The 20,046-nt window shown below is 37.9% G+C and overlaps 1 protein-coding gene and 1 non-coding gene across 2 annotated transcripts; both read left to right on the plus strand.

Annotated features, from left to right (window-relative positions):
• The first annotated feature begins 387 nt into the window (after window positions 1-387).
• On the plus strand, window positions 388-950 carry LOC138876140 (uncharacterized). Its single transcript, XM_070155039.1, has 2 exons — window positions 388-725; window positions 803-950. The coding sequence occupies exons 1-2, from the start codon at window positions 388-390 to the stop codon at window positions 948-950; spliced, it is 486 nt and encodes a 161-aa protein (XP_070011140.1).
• Window positions 951-12,342: 11,392 nt separating this feature from the next.
• On the plus strand, window positions 12,343-12,449 carry LOC138876629 (small nucleolar RNA R71). The gene has a single exon (XR_011401973.1). It is a non-coding gene; the product is annotated as a small nucleolar RNA R71 (small nucleolar RNA).
• The last annotated feature ends 7,597 nt before the right edge of the window (window positions 12,450-20,046 follow it).

Raw genomic sequence — 20,046 nt, forward strand, 5'->3', positions numbered from 1 at the left:
TAATGAAAATATTGGTATAGTAAACTTGCTAGAGATAGAGGTTAAGGCTGGCAATATGGAGAAAGTAATAAATAATATGCTAGGAGGTTGGAACTACATCACAAACTTAGAGCACCATTATAATGGTCAAGCGGTTATAGCATGGAGGCCTGATTACTATCAAGTTAGGCACATAAGTGGAACTGTCCAAGCATAACATGTTTAGCTGTAGATGTTGTTCTCCAAAAGGAGTTTTATATGACAGCTATATATGCTTTTAATACTAAGGAAGATAAAAGGAGTTTGTGGCATCTTTTAGAAAGTACAAGTGGAGGAATTAAGCAATCATGACTGGTTACTTGGGACTTTAACTCAGTTCTGCAAGCTGATGACAGAATTCCAGTAACTATGGATGGAGTGGTGGATTTACAAGATTGTATTGATGCTTGTGAACTCATGGAATTACCATTTGGAGGATGTAGGTACACATGGAATAAAAAACATGGAGATAATAGAGTGTTCTCTAAAATTGATTGGACATTTGTCAATAGAGAATGGTTTGATAACACACCAGTGGTTCAGGCTATTTTTCAAGTGGACGGAATCAGTGATCATTACCCACTTAGAATAAAAAAGGATACTGGTGCAGTGAAGGGGAATAGAGCTTTTAAATTCTGCAATGTTTGGGAATTACACCCTCAGTTTAAAGAGATTGTAACACAGGGGTGGAAACAACAAATAGCAGGGTACAATATGTCCAAATAGTTAAGAAATTAAAACTACTAAAAAAGGCTCTTAAGAAGCTCAATCAACAACACTTTAGAAGTATCTTAACAGAGGTTGAGGATGATAGGGAAGCTTTAAGCCAAGCCCAGAGTAGATTGCATGCAGATCCCTCAAATAAAGCTCTACAAGAACAGGAGAAAGCCAAGTGTCAGCCTGCTAGGAATTCAGGAAATCTTCTTGTCTAGCAGAAATGTTTCTATAACAAAGAAGCAAGGCAAGCTGGATCAAGCTAGGAGATGACAGCACTAGGTATTTGTACTCAGTAATCAAACACAAAGGACTGCAATAAGCCATCACACAGATCAAGGATAAAACTGGGGAAATAGCAACATATAGTGCAAGCATAGCAAATTTTCTTGTAGACTATTATGAAGCAATGCTATGTAGGAAAGAAAGAAGAAGAGCAAAAGCTTTCCAAAGTTTTTTGAAGAATAGCACTACACTAACTACTATAAAGCCGGTGGAACTGATCCAACCTTTTACAGCCAAGGAGGTGAAACAGACTATGTTCAGTATACATGTGAACAAAAGTCCAGGGCCAGATGGTTATGGCAGTGGTTTCTATAGAGAAGCTTGGAGTATAATTGGAAAAGATGTTACTGCAGAAATTTTGGAATTCATGGAGAATGGCAGATTGTTAAGACAAATCAACTCAACAGTAATATCTTTATTTCCTAAAGTTCCAGTTCTAGAGTATGCAAGTCAATTCCGACCAATATCATGCTGCAATATTATATACAAATGCATCTCTAAGATGCTATGCACGAGGCTCAAGAAGGAAATATCAATACTAGTAGCTGAAAAATATGCGACTTTTGTTAAAGATAGATCATTGATTCATAATGTCTTAATGTGCCATGACTTATTGAGATATTATAATAGGAATACATCTTCTATATGTCTAATAAAAATTGACCTTAGGAAGGCATATGATATGATCAATTGGGACTTCATAGAGGAAGCTTTGAAAGGATTTGGTTTTCCAAACTCTTTTACTAATCTAGTGATGACTTGTGTTACTACTACCAAGTTTTCTATCAGAGTTAATGGGGAAAATCATGGCTATTTTGAAGGTAGGAGGGGACTTAGGCAAGGGGATCCTATCTCACCCCTCTTATTTGTTCTAGTAATGGAATGTCTTTCAAGGGTACTTAGTAAGATGAGTGATCTCGCTGACTTTAAATATCACCACATATGCAAGAAAACAAGGTTAACACACTTGGTATTTTCAGATGATCTTATAATATTCTGTAAAAGAAATTTGAAATCAGTAGCTAGAGTGATGGAGGCCTTACAACGTTTCAGTGATGTTACAGGGTTGGAGGCTAATTTGGATAAGTCTAGCATGTTTGTAGCAGGGGTAGATGAAATTACAAAGCAAAATTTGCTTAATAAACAGGGTTCACTTCAGGGACTTTTCCTATAAGGTACTTAAGCCTCCCACTTACTTCAAGGAAGTGGAACAAAATGGATTGTAAGCAATTAGTTGGTAAGATCACAAACAAAATCACTGCTTATACAAAGCAATTGTTCATATGCTGGGAGATTGCAAATTGTAATGGCAGCTTTGTTCTCTATATACAATTTCTCGAGTGCAGTGTTCATATTGCCTCAAAGTGTAGTCAAGCAAGTTGATAAGAAATGCAGAGGCTTCCTATGGGGTGCAACTGAGGACAAAAGGAAGGTTAACCTTGTAGCATGGGACATGGTTTGCATTCCAAAGCAGTATGGAGGTTTAAACATCAAAGGCTGCTATAAATGGAACATTGCTGCTATTAGTAAACTATTATGGAAATTAGCTAGAAAAAAAAGACATTCAATGGGTAAAATGAGTTAATAGTATATACATGAAGGACAAGGAAAATATATGGGAACACACTCCAACAAGAGACTGTAGCTGGTATTGGAAGAAATTGAACTCCCTCAAAAGTCAAATGGCAGGATGGTATCAAAGAGATAAATATATGTTGTCTAAAACAGGAGAATACTCCATGTCTAGAAGCTATCAATATATGTTGGGACCTCTGGCTAAAGTAAGGGAAGTTAAGCTAATATGGAGCACAATTATGCTTCATAAATAGAGATTTATAGTATGGCTAGCATGTCAAAACAATATACTAACCAAGGAAAGAATGCAGAGAGTAGAGTTTCAAGTAGATGATCAACGTTGCTGCCTATGTGATCAGACATGGGTGGAGACACAAACATATCTCTTTAGACAATGCAAGTGGATAGCAGACCTAAGGGATAAGCTGAGTAGTAGGATGGGCATCTGATCACGACTATGCCTTATGAAAAGGACAAAGTTGTCGCTGCAAATATATTCTGATTAATAAGTCCGGAGTCGAATCCCACAGGGAATTAACCTATCAATCACAACTATTGGACTCACAGAAATTCACGTATTCAATCGTCAGAGATATTTGATTAACAATTTGGGTGTTTATTAACTAAATATTATGTAATAAAAATGAAGTAAATTAAGACTAGCTATAGACTGATTGTAAGCAAGAATAATAATGGTCTAAGGTTATGATTTCCCCTCTTGTCGGAATCCATTCCGCTATGTTTGCTACAAATTTACTTAAGTCTTCTCTATCGATCATGAGCACTATGACTGTTGTAACTCTCTCCCGAGTAATTACAATAACATACTAGACAAGTTCTCCCGAGCTACGCTAGCTGGCTAAAGTTACAGGTCACTTAGATCGCACCCAAGGTTTCGTTATGCCTAATCCCACCTTTAAACCCTTCGTATTGATGCCTCATATACGTTAGGAGTGATGTTTTTCAACAACTATCTAAATATACACTCTCTCCCGAGTAATGCATACTAAATAAGTATAGCCGATTGAGGTCCCTTCAATTAACAGCAATCATAATATAGTTGAACAAACCGAGAAATTATTAAGGCAAATCTATATTAATATATCAAAAATTCATCCTCTAAGAGGTTCCATCAAAACCCTAGATTAAATGTTTAGCTACGCATAATCGTTTTCACAATCACAATAGTAAAATTCATCATTAATGATCAAAACAAGAGGAAGAAAGGTAAAACTCTATGTCGAATCTTCCACCTTGCCTCTTCTTGCCTTCAATAATCCTTCAAAAACCTTGATACCCTCTATTTGGGCGACCTGAGCTTCTTATATGTAAAGGAGAGTTGTTCCAAAGTTATGAAATTACCCCTGGAAATAATGTTCCTTGAGGTGACGAGCGTGGCTGCGCTTGGACCGCGCTTGGGCCGCACATATCACGTTCTATTCGTCCTGACGAGCGCGGTTGGAGCGCGCCCGCGCTCAAGAAATTCAATTGTTTTTCTATTTTTTCCTTCTTCTTTCACGCGCATTCACCTCCGATTGCTTTCCTTGCTCCAAATTAGCTCCAAACACTGTTCAATGTCCTCATAATCAAGACTTGCTCCTGCAAAGCACAAAATTCATAATTAGAGCCATTTGTTGTCATTTAACCTTCATATAACAATAAAAAATAGCTAAGTTGGGGTGTAAATGTTCACTAAACTACATGAATATAGTCGATTATCAACACCCCACACTTAAACCATTACTCGTCCCCGAGCAACCAACCATACTCTACAGAGGTTCCTTCACTAAGCAACTTCTCTAACATATCACACCAAGAACATACCATAAGGATTGAGTCCAGCAGTGTAATATCTTTGCCTCAAGAGTTGACTTCACATGCCGTGCAATATTCCTAACTTACTCACTTACTCTACACCGAGGTCAAGATGTACCTTTCCTTTATGAATCAAGTGCTATCACATCGCAAACGAGAGTAGTTCCACAAGCAATAAACATTCAGAACAATTAGGAACTCAAATAGACAAAATTCACTCACTCTCAAAAAGAACATTCATATACCACAAAAGATGCACCATAGGCTTGCCCGTAGTATACTACTCTACTAATCGAGCTCATTCAGTCTAGGATCAAATAGGACTTTATTTGGTTGTAATGTAGGCTAAGGGACGGGTAGGTTACATTTGGATATAAGAGTGATTACACCTCCCTAAGCACTTTAATACATATACTTTCACAGTCATAACCTCACACTTATGTCAAACCAAGACTCCACCTTTTACATCAATATATATTAACTCCCTGCTTCTTTAAGCACACTAAATCAAGAGCCACTATTTATCAAAGACTATATTTTTTTTTATTTTCACAATAATGTAACTATTTTCTTCTTCTTTTTCCATTCAAGTGGCTCTTACTTATTCAAAACTGTGCACCTTTCTCCTTATTTTGTTAGTTCCACTCAAAAGCCAAACCAACCACCCTACACTTTAACTTTTACCAGTTCATCACAATTCAAGTGCTTACGGGAGGTGAAAAGGTTCAAACAAATGATTCATTCAAACAATTGGGTGAAACTTGTAGTGTGGTTGCCAAAGAAATATGATTACAGGCTCAAAGGGTTTAACTATGGTACATAACAATTAGGAGGATAAAATATACATATTTGGTTCAATAAAGAAATGCATATATCACTTTCAAGACTGAATAAAACTACTATATCGCTTTGCAAACACACAGGGCAAATTCTAGGCATCAAATGTAGTGCACAGAATACAATAAATCTCACACACACATGGCACATAACTCACTCCAGATTGGCTTATCAAAACACTCTCGTCTGAGTACTTAAGTCAAGTTAAAAACATACAATTTAAGGCCCTCTAACAAGAATCAACAACTGAGACTAAGCGTCACACTAAAGTGTCTATTGTATTCAAGGCGTAACAATGTTAAGATATTCTCTTTCTATCTCAGCTCATATCCCATAAGTACCTAAAAAATAAAAAAAATAACAAAAACTAACCGCACCCGGTTCAAACAAAACCTTTGGAAAAGAACCGCGGTCCAAAGAAAAATCAAGGGGGAATTGATACATTACCTACAAAAGAAAATCTTTTCTTCTCTTTTTCCTGTTTTATTTTTATTTTTTATATCGACTTAGACCCTTAAGAAACCTGTCGAGTGATATCCATCATCGGGACAAGTCGAATCACATATTTAGACAACTAACTAAGGACTAAAATCAAACTAACTAAAGACCAAAATGAAACTATGTTCCGACATATATACAACATACAAACGATTTATCACCCCACACTTAAAAGGATGGCATGTCCCCATGTCATACGAAATAAATAAATGCGAGGTAAAGGAACTTTCCTGACAGATCAGTCTTGATCGAAGACAGTGCCAGGGTCAAGGTGACACGCCCGACCCAAAGCACGCAGCCAACCCATGATTTTCTTTTCTGATTTAGCATTCTAGATGGACAAAGTATCAACTCGCATCCCCAAGTCTGCGACAGCGGTACGCATCCCTGCCATCTCTTGCTTTAAGGCTGCTAACCGAGTAACCCGACCGACCCCAGATGGTCTTGCAGCTTCCGTAACATGCTCATGGGTGGGCGACTCTGGTCCCACTTCCTCCTGCTCATCCTCTCCCTCCTCAGATGCATCTGATTCATCACTATCATCACCACCAGGTGCCACAGGCTCCTTCCCAGTAGTCACCTTATCCGCTTGAAACTTTGCCTTTTTCGGCACTTTTCCATCCACACTCAAGTTTTTCGGAACCCGAGCTTCTCGACATAGCCTAGAAACTAGGGAAGGGAAGAAGAAACCATACCTCTTCACCGGACAACGATTAAACATCTCCTCATGAATAAGCTTGGCCACGTCAAAATTGTGACTATTCATAAAACACCAAATCAATACAGCTCGAGGAGCATTCACTTCTGTGGTGTTGGAGGATGGGAGCAGTTGGTTGTAGATGACATACAACCAGCACTTCCCTTCAAAGGTGAGTGCCGCTGAATGGAATTTACGCCCATGTTTCATCCACACAATCTCCTTGCCAGGCACACAAATTATTTTAAAGAATAACTCTCATTGATTGTATCGTCTACCATAGGCTTCATAGTAGTTGTCCATTTTTGCCACAGATACGGGCAACCGATATGCTCTCCAAATAGCCTCAACAGAGGCGTCCACATTCTTCTTGCGCACTGTGACCACACCATTCACATGTTCTTTAACGTTGGCATAAAATCCGCGCACAACTATCAAATTTCCATCATCCGGTTCTTCAAAGAAAATTTCCAGCCCACGCCTAACCAACTCATTGTACAAGTTGGGACAGCCATATTGGAGCGACCCTATATCTATGCCCCTCTCCGGTATTGGTTTCTTGGGTGCCTTATCAGCAAAACCGTCCTAAGCTACGGCAGAGACGAACTTGTTACTATCATAAGGACGAGCAGGAGCTGAAGCGTGTGCTTTAGAGGATCCAACTTGGACGCTAGATGAAGCACATGTGCTTCGACGTTTCTTGGGAGGTGCCATAGTACCTAAAATCAAGAACATCATCAGCAAAACACAAGAGATGTGAACCAAAGGCGGTTACTCAGACTTCATCCGCCCAATTGGTCACAATTTACATTAGCAACTCACTGAGGCATTTTAACAAACACTTTATATGCACCATTTATCGGATTCCCCAATTAACAAATTTATAAGCCAAACTCCACCATAATTACCCCAATGTCACCCACATATGTTAAGAGATACATTTATAAAAACCTCAACAAACCCACTAGCATACAAGAGCACACTACAAAAATAAAAATCTCTTAAAGAAAAGAAAGAAAAACTACTACATCACCAAGAACTCAATTATCCCAACAAGAATTGAAACAATGGATCTTACCTGGTAGAGATGTGGTTAGGGCAGGTGAAGAGATTGTTAGATGAGAGAAGAGAGTGGATTGTCTACGATTTGATCGTGAATAGGGAGTATGATGGTTGGGGTTCTTTGGGAAGAAATAGAGGAGTTGGGTGTTTTGATTTGGGAGTGAGGGTTTAGGTTTAGGCGTGAGTAGATTAGAAGAGGGAGAGAGATATCAGGTTTGGGGGGGATAAGTTAGTATATTACAACTAAAAGAACTAAAAAATTAATAAAAAGAAGTAAATAAATAAATAAAATTAGCTTAAACTCAAGTGGCAGGCGGAACGGTACAAGCGCGGTACAAGCACGGTCCGAGCGTGGCCGCGCTTCTGAAACAGAATACTTTGCCATATGCGCAGTCTGAGCGCGGCCGTACTCTTGGGAAAAAAACTGAGGCAGAATACTATGCGTTTTGCGCGGTCGCGCTCCTAGGCCTCGAAATTTCTCAAATTTTTACCTATTCCTTCAGCGTCTGATGGACTTATCACTTGCCCAAGCTCACCTGCACTGGTTAGTACTTACAAAAATCAAAATAACAAATTCTAACTATACTAAAGTCACTACGCATTGGGTTGCCTCCCAACTAGCACCTTAGTCAATGTCGTGGCACGACAAATACAACAAATCAATGGGTTAACTCCCATGAAACGCCTGATTTAATGTCTCAGCACGACGCAGATAAGCGCATTTAAGGTACGCACAACTTTGGAGGCTCGATCAAATAGGTCATTGATACTTTCTTTGCTTCCTACATGCCCATGTAATGTTTCAGTCTATACCCATTTACTCTAAATGTGCGAGATTCATTACTCGCAGAAATCTCTACTGCTCTCATGGGGTAAACTTCAACCACACGGAAAGGGCCTGATCATCGTGATTTCAATTTGCTCGGAAACAATCTCAGATGCGAGTTGTATAGCAATACCGTATCTCCAGGTTTAAAATTCCGCTCAATAATATTCCTGTCATGTATCATCTTTATTCTCTCCTTGTATAATCTTGTGCTCTCAAAAGTGTGATACCTGAACTCATCCAGCTCATGCAATTCTGTTACTCTACTTGTTCTGGCTGCTTCACTATCAAGATTCAACTGTCTCAATGCCCATCAAGTTCTATGTTCCAACTCTACGGGTAAATGACACACCTTTCCAAACACCAATTTGTATGGAGACATGGCAATTGGAGTTTTGAAAGCGGTTTGATATGCCCATAGTGCATCCTCTAACTTCCTTGCCCAATCAGCTCTAGTTGCATTCACAATTTTTGTGAGCACACTCTTTATTTCTCTATTTGAGACTTCCACTTGCCCGCTTGTTTCTGGATGATATGGGGTGGCCACCTTGTGGCGTACATCATACTTCTCCAACAACTTAGTAAAGGCTAGATTGTAAAAGTGAGTGCCTTTGTCACTAATTATTGTTCTTGGGATGCCAAATCGGGTGAAAATGTTCTTTCTCAGAAAACCAATTACCCCCTTTGCATCATTTGTAGGGAGTGTTGCAGCTTCCAACCATTTGGACACGTAGTCCACAGTGACGAGTATGTACTTGTTGCCATATGAGCTGACGAACGGCCCTATGAAGTCGATCCCCCATACATCAAACACTTCTACTTCTTGAATTGGGTTCATGGGCATCTCATGTCTGCGGGAAATGTTCCCAGTTCATTGGCATTCATCGCAACCCTTTATCCATAGATGTGCATCTTTGAATAGTGTTGTCCAACAAAACCCTGACTCCAAGACTTTCACAGCTGTCCTCACTCCCCCGAAGTGCCCACCATATGATGACGCATGATAAGCCTGCAAAATAGAAGACTGGTATATCTCGGGGATATATCTCAGGATCATGTTATCAGTACAAATCCTGAACAGATAAGGCTCATCCCAATAATACATACGACAATCATGAAAGAACTTTTTCTTTTGAACAGAAGAAAGGTCATAAGGAACAATACCGCTCGCCAGGTAGTTTGCAATGTCTGCATACCATGGTGCTTCATCGAGACTCATTGTTAGTAGTTGTTCATCTGGAGAAGTTTCCAGAATCTCTTCTACCTCAACCTTCTTTTCAGCTCCTTCCAGCCTAGATAAATGGTCAGTTACTTGGTTCTCTGTTCCCTTTCGGTCACGGATCTCCAAATCAAATTCTTGCAGCAGTAGCACCCATTGAATCAAGTGTAGTTTTGACTCCTTCTTTTCAATTAAGTACCTAAGAGCAGCATGGTCAGTATAAAAAGTTACCTCTGAGCCTATCAGGTAAGATATGAACTTGTCAAATGCGAACACCACTACCAGTATCTCCTTTTCGGTCACAGTGTAATTTAGCTAGGCTCCACTCAGTGTCCTACTTGCGTAGTATATTGGGTGCATGATTTTATCTTTTCGCTACCCAAGCACTGCTCCCACAGCGTAGTCACTATCATCATACATCAGCTCAAACGGTTGCTCCCAGTAGGGGGCAACTATGATAGGTGATGTCACCAGTCTCTTATTTAATTCCTCAAAAGCTACCCTGCAGTCATCAGAAAACAAAAAAGAGTAATCTTTTTCAAGCAATTTACACAAGGGGTTAGCAATTTTGGAAAAATCTTTTATAAATCTCCTATAGAAACCTGCGTGCCCAAGAAAACTTCTGATTGCTTTGACTGAGGTGGGTGGTGGAAGTTTTTCTATCACATCAGCTTTTGCACGATCCATCTTAATACCTTTACTTGACACTAGGTGTCCCAAGACTATATTAGTCTCTATACACCTTTTCAAAACTCGCCTCAAGTTTACAAGTCAATCATCGTATGAATTCCCAACCACTGAGAAGCCATCCATGAAAACCTCCATTATCTCCTCTACCATATCTGTGAAGATGGCCATCATGCACGTTTGGAATGTGGCGGGTGCATTGCATAGGCCAAATGGCATTCGTCGAAAAGCATAGATTCCATAAGGGCAGGTGAACGACATTTTCTCTCTATCTTCTGGGGCAATGGAAATTTGATTATACCCGAGTACCCATCCAGGAAGCAAAAGTGAGACCTCTCTGCCAATCTATCTAGCATTTGATCAATGAATGGCAGTAGGAAGTGGTCCTTCCTGGTGGCTAAGTTCAACTTCATGTATTCCATACAGATTCACCATCCTATAACTGTCCGAGTAGAGATCAACTCATTCTTCTCATTTTTCACTACCGTCATACCTCTCTTTTTCGATACACACTGCACTGGGATAACCCAGTTGTTGTCAGAGATCCGCATCTAACTATTTGATCACTTCCTTTTTCACCACTTCTTTCATGTTGGGGTTCATCCTTCTTTTATGTTCTCTAGAAGGTTCGTGCCCATCTTTTAGCAGAATCTTATGCATACAGAAGACCGAGCTGATCCTCTTAATGTCTGCAATGGTCTACCCAATTGCAGTCTTGCACTTAGTTAGTACCTGCAAAAACTGTTCTGCCTGCACATCTAACAAATTGGATGAGATAATAACAGGTAGAGTTGACTCAGGTCCTAAGAATTCATACCTGAGATGAGATGGAAATGGCTTCAGTTCCAGCTTTGGTGGCTCTTCTATTGACGACTTAGCTGGAGGAGTTTTTCTTTCCTCCAAGTTCAAAGGCTCAAATTCCAGCTCCCTTTTCCAAAAACCTTAGCCTTCAAGAGCAAGTACCCACTCTGCCAAGTCTTCACCATTAGCTTCGTCTAAATTCATGAGACAAGCTGCTAGAGGGTCTTTAAGGTTCAATGTTTTTCTCTTGTTCAGGAACTACTTCTATTGTCGGTTCTGGTGCAGCTTCAGTCTCTTTCTCAACCACATCTTCCTTGTTGATGTTCTCTTGCGCATTCTGTACCGTCACCTCAGTTAAACCTGTTGAATCATCTATCTCAATGGGTACTGGCACCAGTGTTTCAGTCAGCATGCTATCACGAGCAATTTCTTGCTCCAGATCTAAGTCCCTACTATGTTGGAAACTCACTGCCATCAGCTGCTTCGGGCCCTGCTCTTTTAGATTGATTTATGTGTCTGTAGGTATCGTCCCATGAGGACGATTATTTAGGGCCATGGAAATCTGTCCTAGCTGGATCTCAATATTTTTAATCGCTGACTCATGTGAGTCTACTCTGTCAGCTAGCTTTCCCGTGGACCCAATCACTTGTTGCATCATACCCTCGAGTTTAGCAAACCAATTTTCATGTCTCACAATTTGTTGTTGTTGAGGTTGTTGATAAGCCTGCTGCTGATTTTGCTGGTTGTACCCTTGTTGCCTTTGGTAAGACACCATTTGCCCCTGTGGTCGCATAGCCCCATGATTATTGTTGTTATTATACTGTTGAGCTGGTATGTATTGCTGATTATGCTGACCCCAATTCTGACCACCTGGTCTCGGTCCCCCGTAGTTGGCCACATAATTCATGTTCTCCTAATATTGTTGATTCTCACCTTCAACACTCCATGAACAGACATATGGATGATTAATGCATGATGTGCATAGACCCCCATTAGTTGCATCAACTATGTGTACATGCTGCTTCTCGCCTGATTCTTCTACCTTTTTGGTGAGGATGCTCATTTGTGTATCAAAGTAGCCATATTTTCAACTATGGAGTTAGCTGGGTCTAGAGCCACTGAGTGAACCACATGAGTGATTGGAGCGTTCCTTGTTGTCCATCCTGAGTTTGTGCCATCTTGTCAAGTAGGATCTTGCTCTCTCTGAATGTCTTGCTCAAAAATGCTCCACCCGCTGAAGCATCAACATTAGCTTTCAAAGTATCTGCTAAACCTATGTAAAATCTCTGCCCCAACATCTGCTCTGGAATACCATAATGTGGACATGTAACCAGGAGACCCTTGAATCTCTCGCACGTTTCATGAAACGTCTCAGTGGGTCTCTGTTTGAAGCTCAATATCTCATCAATTTGTTAAGCAGTCTTGTTTGGTGGATGAAATTTGCTCAAATATTATTTGACTAATTCCTCCCAAGTAGTGATGGAGTTGATAGAGAGTAAATTATGTCAGGTTTGGGATGCTCCTGTCACTGAGAATAGAAAAAACAACAAACGTATTGCTTTCGGTGTCACATTGTGTTGTCTCTGCGTGGCACAGATTGAGAGGAAGTTCTTTAGATGCTGTTGGGGATCTTCAACGTATGATCCAGAGAATAGTCCCTTGTTCTGCAACAGATGTAGCATGTTGTTTGTGATCTGGAATGAGTCTGCTTGTATCTGAGGGACTACAATAATAGTTGCTAAGTTGTTAGCTGTGGGTTGTGACTAGTCATATAGTGTTGCTTCTAACACAAGAGATGCCACACCCCGATCGATGGATCACTTGCGTTGTTTCTGTTGTTTGGGTCATTCACGTTGTCCCTGTTGTTTAGATTATCGTCTTCCATGTCTGATTCGATTCTTTCGGTTGAGTTTTGTTGTTGTTTGCCTTTCCTATTTGCACGGTTCAATGCCTTGAACACCTTCTCAGGATCTGATAATGCTTCGAACAATTCTCTAGTTCTTGAGGAGTTTCTAGGCATACACCTGTGACAACCATGACTACAAATATTAGAATTTTAATGATCAGTTTAAATTGAAGAAAATTGACTACACTAAAAAAAATTGCACTTCTTTTTAACTGCAATCAATAACACCAGTAATTCCCCGGCAATGACGCCAAAATTTGATCATGCCCAACTATGCCTTATAAAAAGGACAAAGCGGTTGCTGCAAATATTTTCCGGTTAACAAGTCCGGAGTCGAATCTCACATGGAATTAACCTATCAATCACAACTATTGGACTCACAGAAATTCGTGTATTCAATCGTCAGAGATATTTGATTAACAATTTGGGTGTTTATTAACTAAATATTATGTAATAAAAATACAATAAATTAAGACTAGCTATAGACTGATTGTAAGCAAGAATAATAATGGTCTAAGGTTATGATTTCCCCTCTTGTCAGAATCTGTTCCGCTATGTTTGCTACAAATTTACCTAAGTCTTATCTATCGATCATGAGCACTCTGACTACTATAACTCTCTCTCGAGTAATTACAACAATATACTAGACATATTCTCCCGAATTACACTAGCTAGCTTTAGTTACAGCTCACTTAGATCGCACCCAAGGTTTCGTTATCCATAATCCCACCTTTAAACCCTTCGTACTGATCCCTCATATAAGTAAGGAGTGTTATTGTTCAACAACTACCTAAATGTACACTCTCTCTTGAGTAATGCATACTAAATAGGCATAGCCAATTGAGGGCCCTTCAATCAACAACAATCACAATATAGTTGAACAAACAGAGAAATTATTAAGGCAAATCTATATTAATATATCAGAAATTCATCCTCCAAGAGGTTCCATCAAAACCCTAGATTAAATGTTTAGCTACACATAATCATTTTCACAATCATAATAGTAGAATTCATCATTAATGATCAAAACAAGAGGAAGAAAGGTAAAACTCTATGTCGAATCTTCCACCTTGCCTCTTCTTGCCTTCAATAATCCTTCAAAAACCTTGATACCCTCTCTTTGGGAAACCTGGGATTCTTATATGTTAAGGAGAGTTTCCCTCGAAGTTACGAAATTACCCCTGAAAATAATGTTCCTCGAGGTGACGAGCGCGGCCGCGCCTGGACCGTGCTTGGGCCGCACATATCGCGTTCTATTGTGCCTGACGAACGCGGTTGGAGCGCGCCCGCGCTCATGAAGTTCAGTTGTTTTTCTATTTTTTCCTTCTTCTTTCACGCGCATTCACCTCCGATTGGCTTTCCTTGCTCCAAATTAGCTCCAAACACTGTTCAATGTCCTCATAATCAAGACTTTCTACTGCAAAGCACAAAATTCATAATAGAGCCATTTGTTGTCATTTAACTTTCATATAACAATAAAGCATAGCTTAGTTGGGCCGTAAATGGTCGCTAAACTACATGAATATAGCCTATTATCAGCATCAAAATTCATAACAGTGAAGCAAATAAGATGATCAAATGGATCAAGAGGAGAAGATGGAGCTAAGTCTAAAAGGAAATAGTTGTTGTTGTATGGGGTGCCATGTTGTACTACACTTGGCAAGCAAGAAACTGGAAAATCTTTAGGAAACTAAATGTAAATATAGGCCTTGTATATGAACAAATTAGGAAAGAGATTGTAGACAGATTGGAGAGATTGTATAGGGAAAAGAGAGCTAGGAAAAGATAATTGTTGATTCAGAAGCTATGTAACTAGATGTGCTATTTTTTGTTTGGAGATCTAGAGTCCCGATCCATCCAAATACTAGAGGCTCGTAGGATGTAAAATTGCTTTGATTGTTATGGTAATATTCACATTTATTACCAAAAAAATAATAGTAGCTTTTGTGTATAAATCTTAATTTGATGACCACCTGTGCAATATTTCTCACAAGAACTGCTTTCCTCATGCATTGTTTTTCTTGAAACTGTTTATATATTGGGCCATCATATTTTTTTAGAACTTCGAATCATAATATTCTAGTTAGGAGTAAGATTGTAGCATATAGGTAAAGCCGTTAAAATGGGTTTGCCGATGAGGCCAGTTCAATCCAGATTGTTATTTGAGTAGGATTGAGTTAAAAAAATCTCTTGCCCATTTAAAAGAAAAGCGCAGCTTATAAGTTCTATCCAAATTAGCCTGCCGGCCCTTAAGATCGATTGAGGTTGGGCCAAGACCAACTCGTGGGCCAAAAAGAATTTAATTCAGACTTAAAATTAAAACTATAAAAATTAAAAAGAGGATTTGGCATTGCATAACAATTTAGTTCAATAATTGACAGAAAATAGCCTATATTTTAGCATTTGGCACACGTAACCTAAATTTAACATTTAATGATCTTCTCTCTTTTCTAATGGTCCAATCATTACCCTAAAAATAGGCTTTTATTTTCTTTTTGTTAGAATTCAAAAATCTTTCAAGATTTTTCCCCAAATCTCTACAATCTTTTTTCTAGGTTTTTAAATTATTTCTCACAAGCATTAAAAATTATAAATATAGTTTGTATATCATAGTGTATATCCAAGTGTATAACACAAATAAATATTATTTTTTGTATATCATACTGTATAACATGTTAAATAACGTGTATACCAATATATACATTACAATTTTATTTTTCTCTTTGTGTATATCAAAAATTTATTTTCCTTCGATAGTTGTCTATAATTTATTATTATCTTTGTATCCAAGTGTATCACAAAAAACTAATTATATTATTTGTATATCACACTGTATAATACATAATAAAACGTGTATATCAAAATATATATCACAAATTTATTATCCTTCTTTGTGTATATTAAAATGTATATCAAAAATTACTTTCCTTCCTGCATATACTAATGTATAATATATAATTTCTTATGAATATATATATATATATATATATATATATATATATATATATATATATATATATATATATATATATATGTATGTATGTATGTATGTTTGGACCTCGAAGAATTGTATGCACATATTAATTTGTCGCTCTATATTAAAGCTTCGCTCCTCTGTACTTGATGGGTAATACTGAGTAAACCAATGGTAGAGTTAATCCACCATTTTAATCTCATTTGGAATAGGGAGGGAGGGAGGGAATGGGGGAGGCAGCGAACAAGAAGGGGGAGGGGGACCAGCGAACAATAAGAGGGAGAGCAGCAAACGGTTAGGAGAATAAATAATAAAATAGGGTAGTTTTTAGGATTTGGCTATAAAATGCTAATTATTTGGGGCTACTTTTGCCAAAATCTAATATAAGGCTAAAAATTTGTCAATTCCCCTTATGTATTGTCATCAGGTGTCAATTTTTCAATTAAAAATAGTCAAATAGACATATCTTACTTAGAGATAACACATAACCAAATGAGTCTTTTGGATTGAGTTATTGGGATATGGTTTCTCAGAATGAATCAGCATGAATTTTATATTTTTTATCTCTTAGTTTGAATTATTTATTGTGTTTTATATAGTTTTAGCACTTTGTTGGTGTAATAAAATTTATGTCAACAAATAGAAAAATTCAATTCATGTTGGTTTATTGGGCACCCTTAAGTTTATTTTCATTTATTTTACTTTATTTTATGTTAATCATATTGTATATGTATGTGACTATTGGGTAGGTATATTTTGATTTGCATCTATTCATAGTGTGAGTTAAGGTTTCTTTTTGTAAAGTATCATTTTCTTGTTTCAATTATTTGTAATTTCTTGAAATTTTTCTGGCAACTTCAAAGTTTTATTAACAACTAAACCCTTCTATTTTCAAATAAAGTTGACCTTCCTGAATGCTATGAAAATTTATGTAATACTAACATATTATCTTACAAAAATTTATGCTTTTTAAATTTTTACTTACTCACACATCATCATATGTTAGAAATGTTAACATATTTACAGAATTTTAGGTTCGAATTTACATTGTTAAAAATTCTTACAAATTTGTTTTTTTTAAAGGATGAGCTAGCCGATCCGTCCTAGCCCATCTAATTCGTGGCTCGTGAGGCCTCGGCTGGATTGGACTAGCTCGTGCATAAATGCCCAATGTTATTAGACGTATGAGGCTTGGTCATTCTTGGATTTGAAAGCTATTTGCCTAAAATGCCATTCAACTTCTTTCTTCTTTATTCCATCTGGATTATGGCCTTCTAGGTTTACTCGAGGACTCTAAGTTATGCTTCAAAACTCAAAATCTTCGTTTATCGTATTGCTGGGATTTATTGAAAGCTTGTACTTTATGGATATGGTAACATGTGTTAACAGCTTCGTCTCTACGCTATAAAGATTTGGTTGGACTTTACCAAAAAGTTGAAGGAAATAGAACAAGGATAAAGGAGAAAGAAGAGAAACGAAAAGGATCATATTTGCAATCGTATTATTAGATTACTCTATTAATTATGACTTTAATGGGTTTTAGAATTCGGATAAATGGGAGTATTTTTAAAGGTATGGGTTGACTAATAGCCCGAATAAATAAATGATCTCCATATATCCTTTTAAAGGTGGGTTTAGGTTTGAGTTTACCATTAAGAGAAAGAAGGTATTTGTGTTTAAAAGGGTAATGGCAAAGATAATTAATGCCCGAAAAGTATAATGAAAAAAATATATATAACTACATATTTAATACGACAGGGGCAAATGCGTGTCAAATTATGGCACATGGACTTGAGTACGATTAAGTGATAAGATAATACTTTAGTATACTTAAATAATAAACTGAGATAAGAATTCATATAAAGCTAGTATAAAAAATACTTGTCAATTGTCTTATACTTGTTGCTTCAATACACGTATTCGGTGGGAGTAATTATTTTCGAGATACAAGTGTGTATCTAACGCACATCACCCCTATTTTTTCTATTATATATTATTCTATTATAGGTGGACGAACACTGCATCTGACAATGGTACAAAACGTAATAAAAGTTGTACGAAGCTATGGATCTTCATGATGCGTGTACTGTATTAAGCAAACGCGTGTACTTTTTTAATTTGAAACATTCCTCTTTTATCTCACTGAACCCCTTAACCAATTTACCTAATCCCTTTGATTTTTCTCTGCTTCTCCTGCTTCCCCCACTCTCTCACACACACGTTGGAGCTTGCAGATGAATATAGCAGGAGTCCAAATTGAAATGATGTCATTTTCGACAAAAAATAAGTTTTTACAGTTAAAAAAAGTTATATTTTTACATAAATGCGTTTTACTTTAACGGAAAGTTAGCCGTTAAAGTTAAATGCAGTATTATACTGTGTTTTATTTAAAAATTATTTTTTTAAGGAAAACACAGTATTATACTGCGTTTCCCTATAAAATTTGGGTCCACCTTATAACAGTTCTGCAGGACTGCAGAGAATAATTTGTTTTTTTACTGTAAAACGTAGTATAATACTGCGTTTTACACTGAAATGTATCATTATACTGCGTTTTACATGGGCCCACCAATAAGTGTTCTGCGGATAACTGATATAACAATAACTCAAATACATAAAATGTGGTATTGTACTGCATTTTATATAAAAAAAAATTCTGCACTCCAACCTCGAACTTGCCTTATTTAAATGCGTTTGAGTTTTATGAAAATCCATTCAAAACTTTCCTTCAAACTTCCGTTCATACTTCTCTCTTCTTCTTATCAATCATTTTTTTATAATGACTGAAGAGCCAAAAATAAGGGTTTTATTATATTGGAGGGGGGTGAGGTTGTGCTGGAGAATAACTCTGTGAGGTATAGCTCACCTCCACAGTGTCATGTTAAATTGCCGCTTATAATGGAGTACGATAAATTGGTATCATTGCTACGTAAAAAAATGAGTGTGAGGAAACGTTCGGTGAACCTTAAAGTAACCGGTAGATTTCCATATTCAGTGACTCCGCAGGGGTTTGCTTATTATTCTGAGTTTAACATCGAAGATGATGAAACTCTTAGAGATTTTTTGCGGATTTTGGATGAATACAGGGAATTTATTGTAATAAAATTATTGGAAATATACGTCAAGGTTGAAGACGCTCCCAATAATGAGGGCGTACATAGTAGGGATAACCCCCAATCATCAGGTGGTTATTCTGGAGCAGTTTTTGCCTGACAGATTGCTGATGAAAGAGCTTGCCTTGATTTAAACTTGTCACCACCGGCGAATGAGCAGCCACAAAATAATTTTTCGACTTTATATAATCCACAAGACGATTGGTAAACTTCAATTTTTCTACGCTTTAGCGATGTTTATTTTATGTTTTAATTGGATTTGTATTAACACTCATATTTTTTATAGGGGGTACCGTCCAGATATGAATTTTACAAGTTATGACCCCGCCCTTAGTTGGAATATGCGTAGTTCTAGCCTATTGGACCACGGTGGTCCATCCGGGAGTCATCACCAACAAGAAAATATCCATCATGAAATGCCAAGACAATACGACTTGTAAGTAAAGTGATATAGCTATATGTAATGTATTTATCTAGTTGGGTAGCTTATCATTTTGTTCTGTTTGTGCAGTGAAAACGAGCATTTTGATGTTCCTGACCTCACACAGTTGCTCATAGACGATGTACTGACTCATGATTTGGCAGATGCGCAGAGTCAGGAAGATGATAGTGATTATGACAACAATGCGGATGAGTCTGGAGATGACACACCCTTCCCTGATGAGGGTGATGACGAGGAGAAAGTGGATGCCTAACCTGAGCTGACGAGGGAGCATGCTCCTACACTCCCGCTAGACCAAGAGTGTACGAGTCCCTCGTGCCATTTCATGAGCGGAATATTCCCTACCTTGATAATTTTCCAAGTATGTCGGACGTGAATGCCCTAACAATGGATGATAACGAAATTCGGTCAGCGATGTGGGATGAGTCTAGACCAGCGTTGCTAGCGAAGGGCATGTATTTCCCCAATAAAGCTCGCCTAATTAGGGTTGTAAAAATCTACAGTGTAAGAGAGTGCCATGAGATGACGGTAAGAGAGTCAGCTATGGAGGTATACAAGGTTGTATGCCATAGAGACT

The sequence above is a fragment of the Nicotiana sylvestris genome, chromosome 8 (genome assembly GCF_000393655.2).
Source record: "Nicotiana sylvestris chromosome 8, ASM39365v2, whole genome shotgun sequence".
NCBI lineage: Eukaryota > Viridiplantae > Streptophyta > Magnoliopsida > Solanales > Solanaceae > Nicotiana > Nicotiana sylvestris.

Coding starts and splice junctions, on each gene's coding strand:
- LOC138876140 (XM_070155039.1), top strand. CDS start 388: ATGGATGGAGTGGTGGATTTACAAGATTGTATTGATGCTTGTGAACTC. Junction 726..802: donor TGGAAACAACAAATAGCAGG/GTACAATATGTC, acceptor ACAACACTTTAG/AAGTATCTTAACAGAGGTTG.